Genomic DNA, 16,977 nt, shown 5'->3' with positions numbered 1-16,977 from the left:
CATCAAAGTGACGGTCATTGCCAGTCAGAAGAACAAGACCACTGAAGTCAAGGCTGACAAAACAGACATTGACTGAAGGTCTCAACTTACATGCTGACTGCAGTGACAGAGATTCAGCATGTTGACCAATGCTGTTTCATGTAATAAGTTCTTTCATTTTCTTTTTAAAGGGGGAATACCTTGTCGCCCGTCAAGTCAAAGTAAACACGTCCCAATGTGAGACCACGCAAACAAAAAAGAGAAGGTGCGCAGTGTATGGAGGAAGAATATAAGCTTGTGTTAGGCTGTGTGTGTGTGTGTGTGCGTGTGTGTGCTTGTGTGTATTTGTATATTTTGGATGTGCTGGAGGTCAGGGATGTTGTCATGTGGTGTAACCAGATGACACAGTGAAGCACTGAGCTCTTGATAAGGGTCCTTGTCTCTATTAACCTTGTGGCTGCCTGTGACTGATAACGACTCTAAAAATTCAGACAGAGAAATCCTGAAAGTGACACATGTGTGGCTAAGAGAGGGTGAGAGAAAGACCTTGGGCTGGCACACACACAACAGGGAAAACTTCAAGGAAATGTTGACATATGATAAACCATGCGTGTGTGTGTGTGTGCTGTGTACATGGGGGTGAACTGCACCCCTCTGACCCAACACACGCATACACACAGTGAGTGACACACCTCCTTTCTCGCTATGCTGGTGATGTTTTTTTTATTTTTAGCACAGATCGAGTTTCCAGTCCCCGATTCAGCAAGCGGAGGTGCACAGCAACACAACTCCCCGTATGGATCCTGCTGGAGTAGTTTCTTGTCCTGTGGTGCATTTGTAACACAGACCTCGGCTCTCTGTTTTGAAGTGGAGATGGTGAAGCGCTGATCGCAGGATGCGGTCGCATGGAGTGAGAAGCCAGAGGATGCCTGGTTAAAAAACAAAACAAAACCTATGGACAATTTGAAATTGCTAAGTCATTGTGATGCTGTGCCAACGATTTGAAAGGATACAGAGGCAACTGCTGGCTGAAGATTACAACTGACAGGCAGGTAAAGGCAAATTCATCATAGAAAAAGATGTGTAGATTGTCAGGGTATATATTGTTAGCACTGTATATGCCTTTAAAGAAGTACTTGAAATGATACCTCTGATGTTGTTTCTATCAGGGCTGGAAATGCATCTGTTTAATAGCTTCAGAAGTTTAATTGTTGATGTGTAAGTATATCTGACCTCATGTGTAATTTAAAAAATCATGTATACTCTGTGCTCAACATTATGGAAATGTGACTGAAACATGCAAAGTGAGTGGGGGTTTGAATAGTACTTTCTAGGTAATACACCAAAGCGGGTTGGATTCTTTTAAATCCATAAAAATTGTCAGTCAATTAACCCATAGCAGAGCAAAACAAGTAAGTAGCTGATTAAGTAGCTCAGTTTGCTAGTTCCAGCCTCTCAGTTGTGAGGATTTGTTGCATTTCTTTTGTCTTATGTGACAGCAAATTGAATATCTTTATAAATACTGTTGTTTGGACAAAAACAAGTTATCTGAGGACCTCGGTTTGGTAAGGTAAGATCTCTACATTCATGCATCATCTTAACTCAAAGTGTCTTGTCAATGTATGCTCTTTCATTATCATCTTCAGACAAGGTGACCTGTCATTGGCCCTGTTCACCCACTGTGTTGTGGAGGGGAATCCTTCCAGTCTCACAAGCTGCATTTTACCATTAATCGTTCATATGAAGAGATGCTGCTGCAGGAGGAAAGGGGTGAGATGAATACGCCCATCTGCCATGCACTGACTCCACCATATGTAGAAACACTTCTGCTTAGTAAGAACTCACAGACCTCGCATACAGGTTCAGAGCAATCGAATAAGGTTAATGACAAGGCACAGGTTACCAGGTTACCAATAATGACTGCACTCGGCGTTAAAAGACACAAGGGGTCGCAATGCTTCTGCCCATTAGGTTTTGACATATATCAGCTCCCTTTAAGATAACTCTGAAATTTTGCTAAATCTGTAGATCTACCTGTACTTGCTGTACATGGTGCACTAAGAAAACCTGTTGTGGTGACTTGTACCGCAAAAATCACTGTCGATTGCTGACAGTGTATAGGCTTGATTCAATTGTTTCTCTTCACAATAATAATAAGTTAACTGTATCAAGAGGCACAGTTCGTGTATGAAAGGTGGCCGATCTCTTTTAAGTCAGTTAAAAGAGTATAGCTGACGTAGCAAAAAAGCAATTATTAATTGTTTTTGTATTTCTCGTGTAAACACTCGTCTTCTTCTCTCGCCACATCCTCTGAACAGTTATTTTCCCGGACTGTACCACAAAGTTTGCCGTAGGGGTGTTTTTCTGGTTTGGCTACAGACTGTGCGTATTTTTTCGCATAATTATAAACGTTATTTTTGTTTTCTAGAATGTTGTTTTGTAGTAATTATTGGTGGGGTTGTTTTTTGTTAAAAATATTTAACTGGGATAATACGTTTCTTGACGAGACTACTCGTAACCCCCCCCCAAGTTAATCGCTCGCCTGACTGACTTCGTTCCATTTCACTTTTCGACAATAAACCGTATTGTGTTAACTTTAAAACCGAGTTAGAATGCTATTAGTGCTAAGCTAACTTTGGTCGTTAGCTTTAAATTTAATTTAATACCTGTGGTTTATACCGGGGTACTTTTAAAGGGAAAATGGAACACATAGTATATTCTCTACTGGAAATTAAAGCCTGCTAGCCAGATATTCATCTTTTTAGTGAGCTGTCGGCCTTCGGAGGTCGGGGGTAACGTTAGCCAAACCTTAGCTGGCTAAAGGCTAACAGTTAGCTGCTGCCGGCAGATGCGTCTTTACGCAGCTAAGAATGTTGATGTGTTCCTGTGAAAAGGTGGATTTTAACATTACTTCCCGCACTGTCGCTCGGCTTGTTTACGAGGCCGAGCAAGATAACAGAAACGGGGGAAACTCATCCAATGGGAGGTAGGACTTCATCTTAAGTTCCAGTTGTACTTTTTTGGTCAGTGCCATATTTATTAAACATCACCGGATTTATTTCTGCGGAGCCCTTTGTCCATCCTTTTATCCAGTATCAGGTCAACAGGTGGTGGTGCTACGTTTCTGAAGCCAAAATGGACAGAGCAACAACAATGTAAAGAGATGGATTTTGTATCACAGGACTTGCTGTTCCTGAACACTTGATGCATGCCGATGCAGAAACTTGCGCTTCTGTGCCGTAGTGTTCTGCTGTAGAAAAGGCTTTGGTTGGTGTCTAATGCAGCCTGATGCTGGTACGATATGGCATGTATTTATGTGGAAAAGATCAGGCTTGTGTTGACCAGAGAATGAAGGCTACACGGGGATTATGGTGGATTACTCTGGACAAACAAGCCTGTGCCAAGATTGTTCTTGTTCAAACAGATCACAGCAAATACTATCAGAAATGCTTGGGCCTTTTGCCTTGGAAGTGCTTTGAAGGCAAACAATGGAGTGAGACACACACACAAACACACCACCCTTCCCTGTTGGAGGACACATCTGCAGTATGTTTTCATGTACTTATGACCTTGGTAGCCTATAGTAGCAATTAGGCCTCGATATTGGATGCACTATGCAATTTCAGAGGGTGTTGTTTAAGTCTGCCACAGTGTCTGGTAGTTGCTGTGTGGGATTGTGTGTTTGTTCTTTCGAGACAGTTTAAGTATCAGCTGTGTTTTTGTAAGTCAAGGTTTGGAAATGTTGGCATTTTGATTTTCTTGCAACACACAGAGATTATAATTTTTGGTATCTGTTCCTGCTTCTGGTGTCACCCAGTCCTGTGTTCACACATTTTTGGCAATTTCTGAGTTACTTGAAGGGAGAAAATCTCAATTTAAGATGTTAAAACAAGCTTGGGCAAAAGAATGCACCTAATGTACTTACCACACCATAAATAATTTCTATTGATTGGCCTTCTAATGGGAGCAGTATTTCATTGCAAATGATCATTATTGTCATATGATACCCCATTTTCACTGAACTGGTTGAGCAGATATTATTAAAGACCAGATAAAAATAGTCCTATTTAGTGGAAAGGTTTTACAATTTATACAAAAAAACTTTTTTTTTCTTACAAAAGTGGTAGTCAGATGTAGGCCTGACCTTTGAATGCAAAGTTTCTGTTCTTTTCACTCCTCAGGTAGCTACTTCCAGACTCAAATCTGTCTTTGTCTGAGACTTCAACTCTTGAAAAGATGAGTCTGATCATGCAAATGCAAGATTGAAGTCTGCCAATGGGAGCAGAGTGGCGAAATACTGAAGACAGAGAGTAACACCGGACAGTGTAAGAGGTGCAGAGGAGGAAGGGTGAGGCACATAAGCTAAGTACAGAAACGGGAGATTGGAGCATTTTAATTCACTCTTAGCCCATAATATGTAGACTGGACAACTGAAAATGGATTTCTTGAGGAGCACAAATTGAGAAGCCCTGTGATTATGCCTTGTCCTAGTTTCATCACTCGTTGCTGTTTTTTTTGACTGCAAAGGAACACCTGAGCCACTGTAAACGTGTGAGCTTTTCTGTGGTCAACGCTTATGGGGAGATTTACTTGCCTTTCCTGAAGACACTTCATCAAGCTCACATCAAATATGGAGAATATAGAATCATCTTTCATCATGGTTAATATTGCTTAATAATTACGTTTTTATTAAGCAACACGGAGTTAAAGGAGTTTGAATTACTTAATGGAAGTATTACTTAATATGTTTAGTCATCTTGTTTATGAAATATATCAACAAGCATGACTGGAACATCTCAGTCATGGGTCAGCCTCAAATCTAAAGATGCAACAAGTCTTTACTGTGCCCTTGACTTGACTGAAAGAGAAAATTAAGACCTAAAAAGCACTGAAGATGACTATGTCCTCTCCCGGAAGTATCCCAGAAAGTATCACTCTGGCTCAGCCAATCCCAATCCCAACACTGACTGTCCTGCCACCATCCTCAGATACAGAGTCCTGGTCTCGCTCACCAAGCCCAAGACTTTCACGCTCCAGCCGGCACGGTCGATTTCACCGCAGCAGGACACGAACCAAGAAATGTAGCGAAGAAGAACAAGGCTGCGCTCCTAAACGACAGTGGGGTAAAAAAACGCAGACTGTAACAGAGGAGGCTACAGTAAAGGGCACCATTCGACATCAAAGCCCCTTGCCCTCCCCCTCTGTAGCAGGTCAGTTGGAGGGGGAAGAGCAATGTCAGGACAGCCCTTCACAGGACCTTCTCCTGCCTCCTTCTCGATCCTGGTCTCGTAGTCCCTCTCCCAGCCGACGCTCCCGTTGGTCCCTCAGAAGCCTGCTCAGCAGAGACTCTGACTGGGAGAGCTGCAGGTTAGTGAGCTGGATTCACCCTCCAAAAACGACAAGATATAAAAAAAAAATTCGATAGGAAAAATAATGAAAGAAAGTGCTGGTGTGCAGAATTTATTTACTCCCTCAGGCCTAAGTTGAAGTGTTTTTTTTTATGTTTCATTAATTCAGTTAACAGTTCTCTCTTTGGGCTCACATAAACAGCAGCAGGGCCACATAGGGTTAAGTGACTTAGAGCAGGACATCCACAACATCAGCACTATGTTTCACTGTCTCGTGGGTATTCTGCCCTTATAGATCTGTTAAACCTCAGCCAATTTGCATTCAGGCCCTCTGAGACCAGATTTGCCTACAACGACTGACTAGATTGAAAAGCCTCTCATTTGTGGATGTTAATGGGGAATAAAAAGGCCTTACATCTGACAGATTTAGGCTTAGTCGACTTTTCTCAAATGGCTCACCGGGCCAACTATTTTGGAATAGGGTGGAGTTAATTAGCTAATGGTTAAAACTAGGGAGGACAGATTACACTGATAAAATCCTGATTAAATTGAGTGGGTTCATGGTACGCTCTGACGTCAGATTAAAAAAAAAGCAGGCCAACAAACAGATAGTAGAATTCCAGTGATGAAGCAAGAAATGTACTTAAAACTAAGAAAACATACATACTACATGTGACTGGCAATAGATTGGCATTTTAAAAGAATAATGTAAGTTTTAAGGAAAGATGGGCTCTTTTAAACAAGCAAAACAGCAAGGTTATGTTAACTGTAAACAAAGTGAGACTGCTGTTGTGACAACAAGGAAAGACAGCTCAGTCAGTCACAAGGAGCTAGAGGCGTGGCTCATGCACCATTTATCCATCCTCTGAAGCATGACATCACCCTCAGCCAATGGGAAAGTGCTCTTAGTCTGATGATGTCATGTGAGTCCAATCAGAGGAGGTTCTGGACAACACTGCAGTGAACTGCAGAGGGTGATTCTCTTGTGCTCCATATAAACAGCTGTGCCCTTGTTATTTTAATTTACACATCATTTAATTGACCCAGTCCTTGGTATCGATGAAACATATCTAGATCTAGAGTTTTGACCCTTCCATTAATGGTTTGACAACGGACTTTAGTAGTGACATATGTTTATGTAGCTTGAAAAGCAAATTAAAGATTTAGGTTGAAATGATTACAATTATGTTAAGCACATATACGCCTTTTCATAATGATAAAGCTTTAAATGTTAAAGGCTGCATAAACCATAATTCAGATAAGCCATAAAAGAAATCCTTCCAAATATGTTGTTTGTCCTCACTAAAGAAAGTTCTAGTTGACTGAGTGTATATATCATATATATTTTTCTTGTTTAAAAGTGGAACCTTTTGCTGATTAAAAAAACTGTGGGCAGCTTGCAAAAGCCACTCAAAAGCCACTCAAGATGCTAAGATTATTGTGAACCACAGATTCTCTAAACTAACAATTTTCATCATTGGCTGGATCAGTTTGTGAAAGGGATTGGGACAATATTCACTCTTGATTTCAACACATCAATAGAAAAAAAGTTGTTATTTTATGATATGTAATGCAGGAGCTCAAAGTCTACGATGATGAGCCATTTATATGTCCAAATGCAGCGGGGACTCTTCCACAGAGTCCACCATGGTGCTCTGCCATGTTTTTGAGTGCACAAACCAAGTGCTGGGTTTTGATCGAACTTTTTAGTGGCTGTGACCAGGTTGAGACAAGAGGCGTTCAGTTGGCTGGACTCTACAACCACACAGGTAGATGCCACTAAGTCCTGCACACTGAACCTTAAAGTCAAGCAATGTCAGATGTACTTTACACTAGTTGGATGCAACTTTGTGTCTAAAAACCCATATTAAACTATTCAGACGACTATATATATATATACCTAATATATGCTAGCGGCATATACCTAACCTCTATATAGGTTATCCCATGTTATGATGTTCATCTAAAAGATGTACAGGTCCGAACAGCGCTTATGTGCTGCAGACATTAAAACCAGGCCAGCTATAAAGTCTCTTGACAGGCTGTTGCACAGCAAATTACTTGTGTTTTTGTCTTCATCTAGAGTTAGCGTTGAGTGGACACTACATGAAGGGTATGCATTAGTGATAGTATTTAGAGAGGATGCCAAAAGAGCTAAATTACGAAGCTGTGACTGTCACTTGTAAACAAACTGGTGTTAGAGCTGGCTGAAATAGTTTTCCTATGATTTATGTTGTGTCTTATGTGCTTGCCACTTTTCATTTTAGGCAATTGCAACAATTTATGAAAGACGTCATATTATTCGACCAAATTCTGTCTCTTGACCTTGGCAAGAAGTGACAGATCTCTGCCTATGTGACTACTTGCAGTTCAAGGGTACTGATGAAAACAAACTGATAGCGGTTGCCAGAGCTTGGAGTGTTTTTATGGGTGATAAATATATTCACTGATATGCTGTATTGATATGCGAGTAGTTTTCTATATATAGAAGTGACCACATTTCCTCACAGTTTCCGGTTGGTAATTTTCTGTCTGCACTGTTTGTTCCCAGCCTTTGAGTATTGCAGTTGAAAAAGATAATTGGAGACAGTTTGTGTGTTAACATGCACTCAGTTTGATTCTTAAACAGCCTTCACATGATATGCAACTTTGCAGACGATTACGGAGGCTGAGTGCAGTGCAGCTACAGGTCATTACCATTTCATTGTTTCTTACATTCTTCTGCAACTACAAATCAGCATCACCAGAGCAGCGTGATGGGATTTACTGTTGCTAAGCTGGCATTCTCTGGTCACAGATTGTTTATATAGAAGTGTTTGTGATATGATACAATTACAGTGCCTGTCACTGTGTCTGAAAACCACCTTTTTTTGTCACTCTCCTGCCTATATGTGTTGGTTACACTCGGCTCTTATCTCACTTTTAAAGGTCAGCAACAGCCCAGGTCAAAGTTGACATGATAATAACCTGTTTTCTGATAGTTTTTTTTCTTTCACTGTTCCTGCTCAATATCTCAAGTCCAGAACAATTCTATGTCTTCTGAACACATTTTCAGTGATCAGCTTTTCTTGCTTTTTGACAGCTTTTTGTGTTATGTTTAGCATATACCCTAGACTCTGATTTGCACCATGCGTATGCCAGAACCTACAATCTCCTTGCTAGCCTAAAGAAATCAATCTATTCTCTCTAGAAGTTCACTTGTGCTGCTCTCCTTTCTGGTTCTGCTGAACTACGAGGTTTTCAGTTGGCAGGAAGGAAAAGGCTTACGAATTAGCACGTTCACATCCTGTATGTTTTGGTGGCTGTTCTTCTAAAATGCACTCTGTCTCCTTGCCCACCCTGCCGAGTGTGGGCCATTGGTGAACTTCAGAAAAGCAGATTACACAGAGGGAGACAGAATGGTGGAGATGTGGGCCTGGCTCAACCCAACATGGATTATGATGTGGACTCTAATCCAGAGGGATGGACAGAGAGATTGCGGGTTAAGGGATTGTGTGGGCTCTGGGCTTTGACCAGGTGGATTCATTACAGGCAGCCATGGTCTCTGTATTTACAATGCAAGTCATGTTTTAGCCTTTACTTTTAGTGTATGGTGCTATGCTTAATGGCCTCCAGCTGATAGTCTGAATGAGTTTATACCAAAAAATGGACAACCTAACTTCAGTGAATGATTGATTATTTTTATTAATTATTAAACTGCCATAATCAAAGTGCCCATGACAGTTTCCCAGAGGCGATGTCTTCAGATTGCAAGTTTTGTTCGAGTAACAATTCATGACACAGAGATGTTCAATTTGCTATCATGGATGACTAAGAAAGCCTGCAAGGGTAACATTTGACAAGTCAGAATGACTGGGGTTTTGGCACTGTTGTTTAAAAATTACACAGATCGTCACACTGCGGGAAGCAGTACAGATCCCCACAAATGAATGGGACTAACACTGACTAGAACAAGCACGTAGAGCCCGCAAAGGTCGGTATTTCACCTGTGGAAAAAAGCCATTCATCACAAAGATAATTGTTAGTAGTAGCCTGCTGTCTGTGAGGTACAGGTTCCTCTGAATTCAGATTAAATCCCTTAGTTTTGACTGTCTTATCATCCATATCGGTGTTCCCAGTTCAGCACCACCTCACTGTAAGGACAGAAAAAAAAAAACAAGCAAGGCCTCACTCAACACATGGAGCCACCTCCTCCCTCCCCCCCCCCACCTTCTCCGTATTTGCAGAGGGGATTACGGATGGACTCAGACTGCAGCCCGTGACCGGGTCCTGCTAGCGGCATAGAGAGCAGCGGCCCGTCCGGTAACTTAACGTTACCTGGCTGTGAGGCGCAGGGGCGTCGGCAACGATGGGAAATTAAGATTCGACCGCGAGACGGCGGATGATGGCCGCATTTATGCCCTGGTGCGAAGCGAAGAAAACAAGGCTTAATAACTGAGATACACCCCTATAGCGCCTGGCTTGCTTTAGCTTCTCACAGGAACTCCGGTGCCATATTGAAGCAATAGCACAGCAACGCGTGTGCGTTTGTGTCTTTCTGTGGATATCTGTTGGATCGCAAACGCCCCATGACATGTTCGAGTAAGTGACAGGAGGAGAGTCTGCTTTAGTGTGATGCATAGCATGCTGTATGCTACACAGTAATGTGTCTTTGCTGCTCATATGCCGGTCATAGACGTTTGGTGTGTTCAAATGAGTCACAGCTTGTAAATCCCAATGATAATATAGATGAGACGGGTGTAGTTTATTTAAAAGCTCAAGTGTGCAGCCTCTTTCTGATATTAGCTGTCTAAAGTGATGGCTTGCTATGTGTTCATGTTCGTCCTGTTGGTGCTCCATCGGTCACACTCGCCCACCCCTCCATCCCGTTATCACTGACCATAACATCCTCCATTCATGTACAGTCAAGTGCTTCTTAACTGAAACGAGTTGTTCAGATCCCTCCGCCGACTCGTGTTTGACTTTGTCTCGCTTCGTGTGTTTGTTCAGTTTTAATGTTGTAAACGAGTTTGCTGGACTGGATTGTTTTCGGTTAGCAGCTGCCCATTAGCCGCTCTGTGTATGTTAGCATCGCTTTGATTTGAGAGGGTGCGACATTAAGGTTAACTATAATCAGACAGATAACTGGAGGTTTGTGTTGTGCCCTGGTTTGTAAACACACATTCCCGTCACTCGGTGTCCTGACCACTCAGGCCTGTTCCCAGCACTCCCCGACTCCATGTACGTTTGCGTGAAGATGTCTTAATGCTGCTTGTGATTGTGGCACTGTGATTATTATTTATACGTTGGATAACGACATATCTCGCGTGTTGTTTTCCTATGAAAATGAAGCTGTTGAGGTTTGCGGATGGACCCCCAGCTTCCCTGCTCCTTGTCCCACCCGTAGGCGGTGTTTCCTTGGAGATTTTCATTTTTCACTCATCCTTATTCCTATTCATTTCCCGTCACTGATGACTGCAACCAAGTTTTTCCTTTTTAACCAAGTATATGTTGCAGGCTCCTTTGCAAGAAAAATCCAGCTAAGAGGGAAGCGTGACATTATTGTTTCAGCGCAACACAATACAAAAGAGTATAGACAGTATTCATTGTAGATGCATTGACATCACCTTCCAGCACATCTTCAATAAAGTAAAAAGAATAAATTTAGAAGCAAAGGCATCAAGGATGCATGAGTTTTCCAACAGTCACCAGCTCTCTCTACTCAAGCCAGTTACGACTCCATTTGGGATGGACAGAGAAAAATGAGACCGAGATGGAAGGAATAATGAATTAAATTTCCAACAAATCCAAAAAATCAGTTCACCGCTGATGTCACACACGTTATTATAAACATCACTGATGAAAACATGAGGGCTTATGTTCCAGTACTGATCAATAAATTGTATTTTCACCATTATTGTGATATGAACGTTTGCAATAAACATACTGCAAAAGACATGGCAATACTGAACAGTGTCATCGTACTTCCCAGGTTTTCTTTATGTTGTGCAGGCTTGGTTAATAGAGAGAGACCTGGTTGACATAGGAATAGTTTTAGGAAAGAGGAGGTTTGGTGTGAAGAGCAGTTTGGCTCAAGGAGAGTAAATGAAATGATAAATTCTTGGTTTGGTTTCACTAATAAAAATGCTGTAGTCCAGAAGGAGTCTTCACATTGTTGTTATGATACCAGAATTTTATACTTCACTGAACACATACACATTTGTAAAAATGTTAAAATCTTTGCAGCCCTGTATTAAATTCTGATTGTGGGTTTGTTTCTTTTATTTATAGCTTGAATACTTTTGATTCTGTTAAATGCAGATATTGGATTGTTTAAACAGATATATATAATTTTGACTTTTTGCTTAAGTGTGATGTTTGCAAGACTACATCTGATTTTTGAATGATGTAATAGGCAATGGTAAATAGCTGTCTGAAAGACGGCCACATTTCTAAGCTGACTGATGATGGAGAATGTGGCAGTTGTTTTGCTCACAGAGGAATGATGTGAAGCCATGGAAAATGTCTTGTGGTGTGGTGTCCCTGACCTGAACATTTGATGGAGATTCTTTGGCAGCAGTAGGATGACCATGAGGCTGAGCTGCTTCAGATAAATTCAATTGTCTATTAAGTAAATGGTATATAAAATGTGAGACAGATAGCAATAATGAGTAAAATGTTGTCTTTAAATTGCTTATTTAGTGTGGTCAGTTATAATGGTTGTGATTGATTACATGGCTGTCAGTTTAGTATTCGTTTCAGCCCTGGTCACAGTGTTATTTCAAAGTCGTGACAACTGCAGCCTTTATCTGTGTCAAAAAGTGTGCATGTCAAATGTTGGTTTTCAAGGAAGTGTCTTTACTCAAGCACTCAGAATCTGTGATTGCAGCACATCCGTTTGAAGTTCTGTCATGGTAGTTTTATTCTAAAGGAAACTGTTGATCCTGTCTTTTGTAGTTAGACGTCTTAAGACCCAATGCTGAACGGCCTGAAATACCCTCACTGGCTGACTTCTGATGGTAACACAGCCTCACATCGCCTTTCTTTGCTCTTCAGTAGGCCGTTTGAGAGGGCATGCTATTACCAAATCGGAAATGCCTGCAGTCTTTCATCATAGCATGACATTAAAAGCACTACAGAGTAAAATCTAGTGATAAAATATGAAAGTGTTTCTTCCGTTCCCCTGAGCTAAGTCTCTTTCTGTGTTGTGTTGTTTTTTTGTGTGTGTGTCTCCAGTACGGCCAGTAACTCTCCACGCAGCACACCAGGCAGCTCTCCCTCTCTGCGGCGCAGGGTCCTTGGGGGTGGCAGGGCCAGTGAGAGCGAGGGAGGAGGAGAGAAGAACAGTGGTGGTGGAGGAGGAGGAGGAGGTTCAGATAGCCCCCTGCCCTCCATACCATCTGCCTCCTCCCTCACATCCGCCTACCCACTTGCTTCTCGCCACTTCAGCCGCAATGCCAAGGTAACTCAGAATATCCGCTGATCAAGGTGATGTGTTACAGATGTGTTGTAAGCTTTATTCCTAAATTTACTGCTGCAGAGGTCTGTAGAAATGCACACATGGTGAGGTGAGGCTAAAGGGAAGAATACAACATCTAGGTCAACATACAGTGTGACTGATATGTAAGATTCATGTGTGATTTTAATAAAAACAAAACAAAACTCAATTTCTTTCAAACAAGCCCCTTGTTTGTTGTAAAATATAATTTAATAAAAAAATGACAATATAATAAACATTCTGGCAGAATTTCAGTCATTTTGAACTTTAATCTGTGTTTTTAAATGGATAGAAATGTATTATCGATAAATAGGAAAAATAAATAAATAAATAAAATTCATCCCGTTTCCATGCCAGTAAATTCTCATCTCATCTCATCTCAGATTTATTGAATGTAAATGTTTGTTTGCTACTCTTAGTCATGTGGACAATTACAGTGTTGGTCTTTCTGTCAACAGGCTGTAAAATGTTTGCTCTCTGTAAATGTAACTTGTCTGTAACTCTGTGTTTAAGTGTTCACATCTCATTATCTGAGGCTCATTGTTGTGAAAAGAACAACTTTTTATATTATTGACAGTTCATTACATCTAGTTGGTTATGAAAATTGAGAAGTATTGATGGTTTTGACATCTCTGAAATCTACAAAACCTCAAGGTTACATAAAACAGGCAGGTAGGTAGGGACTGGATTAGCAGGATCCTATGCCTAGAAGTGCTGAAGAGGAATGTTTAACCAAAATCCAGTATGCTGATAGATTATAAGATCGGTTTGTATTGTAACCTTGTTATTTTTACAAAGAAATTTGAGTACCATTCACTACTAAATATGCTCTTCTTTTTGTTTTTTGTTTTTTTTCTATTACAGAAAATGCAGAGCTGGTACAATGTAAGTATACATTAATGGCTCCTCATGAGGTATTTTCACTTGACAGTACTTGAATTTGCTGATGTTTATCTTATAGTTATATGTGGAACTAGTTGACACAAGCCCCTCTTAAACAGTGTGAAAACTGGGAAGTCATTCCACCTCACTGTATAAAAACTACAAAGCGGGAATTGCTGTTCTGTTTCTGGGCAGGCAGGGTAGATAATAACAGAACTGAATTGGTGTCTGTAAAAACAGCGAGACTGCAAGTTGGCAGGATAGCACAGGGTGTGATGTGTGCAACCCACCACCTGGGATTTTAAAATGCGGCTAGCAGTAGTTAAGACAAGTTCTCAGAGCTCCTTAACCTCAGAGCAAAAAAAAAACAGATCAGCCGCCATATAACATGGAACTTGGATGTTACCATGAATTGCCCTTGTTCTTAGAAAGCGCTGCATGACGCGTATGATAAAGGTCACACTAGATGCTGATGCTGTTTTGTTACAGTTCACGATTGTTTTGCTTCTGGAACACCAACATACTCTCTACAAGCACACACTAGGGCTGTATTATGGCTCCATTATTTGGCTAAGTGTAAATAAATAAAGCAAGTGTATTGTAGGGTCTTCATTGTGGCAGAACTGCTCGATCTCTCTCTTTTTTATTTTTTAAAAGGAAAAAAAAGGCTAAAGTGAATGCTAATCATTGATGTTGAAGAACTTTAGTGTTTATTCTATAGATAAGTACAGTGTTTTTCCTCACTTGCTTAGCTAAACACCCCAGTCCAGCCCAAGGGTACATACTGTTGTGTAAGTTGTTTGTGAGGTAGAAAAACATGTTTACTTTTCTCTTTCATGCCCTCACCTACAGGTTCTCAGTCCTACATACAAACAGCGGAACGAGGATTTTCGTAAACTCTTCAAGAAACTTCCTGACACAGAGCGACTTATAGTGGGTGAGTTAATCATCGAAGCCATGATGGCATGTGATCATCTCTGTGTGTGCTGAGCTACACCTTCAAGTTTTGAGTTGTTGGTATGATTCCAGATACAAGCGGGTATCTCAACTGACCTGTTTTCTTTTCCTGTTTCTTTTCTCAGACTACTCTTGTGCTCTGCAGAAGGACATCCTTCTTCAGGGCCGCCTTTATCTGTCAGAGAATTGGCTCTGTTTCTACAGTAACATCTTCCGCTGGGAAACCACTGTAAGTCGTGCACACACACACACAAAGTAAACATGCCTGTTGTAACCTGGTTAATGTCACACCTGCAGTCAGATAAGAAGTCTTTTTAATACACTTGTTTGCTGATCGATATAGATACGCTCGGGGCATTGGTGCGATAAGAGCATCGCACACAGTAACCCTCTCTGTTTATTCAGATCACTATCCTGCTGAAAGACGTGACCTCTATGACCAAGGAGAAGACTGCCAAGCTCATACCAAACGCCATCCAGATCAGCACTGACAATGAGAAGGTCGGGCTCCTCGAGCACATATAATATTGGGCCCTACTTAAGACATTTCATTTTTATTCCAGAAGCATGTCTCTGTAGTGTATTACCACGTAACACTATCCTTTACAGTAAAGATTGACTGCTTTTGTCACAAAAGCATGATAAGTGTTAGCTGTTGCATACTGTTTTGCTTCAGATGATGTGGTATGAAATGAGCTGACTCAGCTTTAAACCCTGCTGACCATGACAAAGCAAACCCAACAGAGGAAAACCATCCATCAAATTCACTGTCAAATTTTCTTTCTTCCTTCCTTCCTTCCTTCCTGTCTTGCTGATGTTCCCCCTCTCAGCACTTCTTCACATCTTTTGGAGCAAGGGATCGCAGCTTCATGATGATTTTTCGTCTGTGGCAGAACGCACTGTTGGACAAGGTACAACCTCCTCGGCCATCCTCCTGCTTTCTGCTGCTGTCTGGGGTGACGGGGCTAGTTGTTAATGTCTCAGAATAGAACCAAGCGTCAACAAGCAGGAGATGGCCACAAACACAGGCTTGGGAGAGCAGTTTAAATCACTGTTATTTACTGAGTTTGAGCTGGTACAGAGACATGGCAGCTTGGTGTCGAAGCCTGTTGCAGCAGACAGCAAGATAAAACGTGCGGTGGAAACTTAACAAGATGTTGGCTTCGTATCAGTGTCTGGAATTGGCTTACTGTTTCACCTACAAAAGGCTTTTAACAAAAACAAAAACTAATCAGGTGCAATAATGTGATTGGAATCAGAGGTGTTAATTTCAAATGTGCTTATCTGTTGATGTGATGCATTAAATGTGCACCTCATCATGGATGTTAGTAGATTAAAGTGTAATCCGTTGTGAATCACAACCTCAAAGTCTCAACGAGAGTCCAAATGTTTATATGCCATAGATAAATCTTGCTGACTCTTGAATTTATTTATGGTATCAAGCACCATATCATTATGTTTTGCTCGTCCTATTTACTGATTACATTATTATTCCAGGGGCATTGAGAATCAATCAAAACTCTCACACTACATTGCACAGTGAAAAAAGGCAGTTCCCAGACTACTGAATGCTTTTCTCTGTATATTGCGGTCAGAGTTAACCACACTAGCCACGCTGCAGTTTGTATTAACTGTATCTGAATATACAACTTAAGTGCAAATTAACAGTAGGGGACCTGCAGAGCTGTTCTGTAACAAATTATGGCAGTGCACGATTGTAGATATGACCAGATTATAATTTGATCTTAATTAAGGAGTTTTGTGTTTATTTTGCAGTCTCTGTCTCCCAAAGAGCTCTGGCACATCGTACATCAGTGTTACGGCACTGAACTCGGCCTCACTAGTGAAGACGACGACTATGTCTCCCCCACTGCCGAACACATGAACGGCCTACTGTGAGTGTTTACATGAGCCAATATATGATGCAGTGCATGTTATAGCCATATAGTGTTAATGTACACGTGTACTGATATGCTAACACACTCACCAAACTAAATGAGTGTTTAACTGGTAATTTGTATTTGTGTGATTGGTTTAAATTTACAACGAAAACAAAAACATGAAACGTGATAAGTGATATTTTTTGAGTAAAGCTTGTGTCAGCCAGACCAGGTGAATGCTTATTTGTTGTGTTGTTGCTCTGCCCCGGTGATAGCCATGGCCAAAGACATGTTTTTGGCCTCTCCGTTCCTCTCATTCTTTTGCATACAACACCTCAGGAATGGCTTGAGGAACATGACAAAGAGCTCAGTTTGTCAACCCGCCCCCCAAAATCTCAATGATTGCGCAAATACCACCAAATCAACCGATATACGTGTCGCGTTGTTTGTTTTT

General features: G+C 41.2%; 1 protein-coding gene across 4 annotated transcripts in view; it reads left to right on the top strand.

Annotated features, from left to right (window-relative positions):
- Positions 1 to 745: 745 nt before the first annotated feature.
- Positions 746 to 16,977, top strand: part of gramd1a (GRAM domain containing 1A) — a 28,642-nt gene continuing 12,410 nt past the window's right edge. Inside the window, exons 1-10 of one of the 4 annotated variants that reach the window (XM_046400890.1) lie at positions 746 to 1,031; positions 1,626 to 1,749; positions 4,161 to 5,346; positions 12,543 to 12,768; positions 13,669 to 13,689; positions 14,539 to 14,623; positions 14,769 to 14,872; positions 15,049 to 15,144; positions 15,474 to 15,554; positions 16,420 to 16,538. In XM_046400890.1, the coding sequence (XP_046256846.1) occupies positions 4,874 to 5,346; positions 12,543 to 12,768; positions 13,669 to 13,689; positions 14,539 to 14,623; positions 14,769 to 14,872; positions 15,049 to 15,144; positions 15,474 to 15,554; positions 16,420 to 16,538 (1,205 nt within the window). In that variant the 5' untranslated portion in view covers positions 746 to 1,031; positions 1,626 to 1,749; positions 4,161 to 4,873. Of the gene's footprint in view, positions 1,032 to 1,625; positions 1,750 to 2,524; positions 2,966 to 4,160; positions 9,909 to 12,542; positions 12,769 to 13,668; positions 13,690 to 14,538; positions 14,624 to 14,768; positions 14,873 to 15,048; positions 15,145 to 15,473; positions 15,555 to 16,419; positions 16,539 to 16,977 lie in introns of those variants that run through there. The other 3 variants (XM_046400891.1, XM_046400893.1, XM_046400894.1) reach the window with 3 other exon arrangements.

This window comes from Scatophagus argus, chromosome 9 (genome assembly GCF_020382885.2).
Source record: "Scatophagus argus isolate fScaArg1 chromosome 9, fScaArg1.pri, whole genome shotgun sequence".
NCBI classification, from domain to species: domain Eukaryota; kingdom Metazoa; phylum Chordata; class Actinopteri; family Scatophagidae; genus Scatophagus; species Scatophagus argus.
This window is presented reverse-complemented; position numbering and strand designations above follow the sequence as displayed.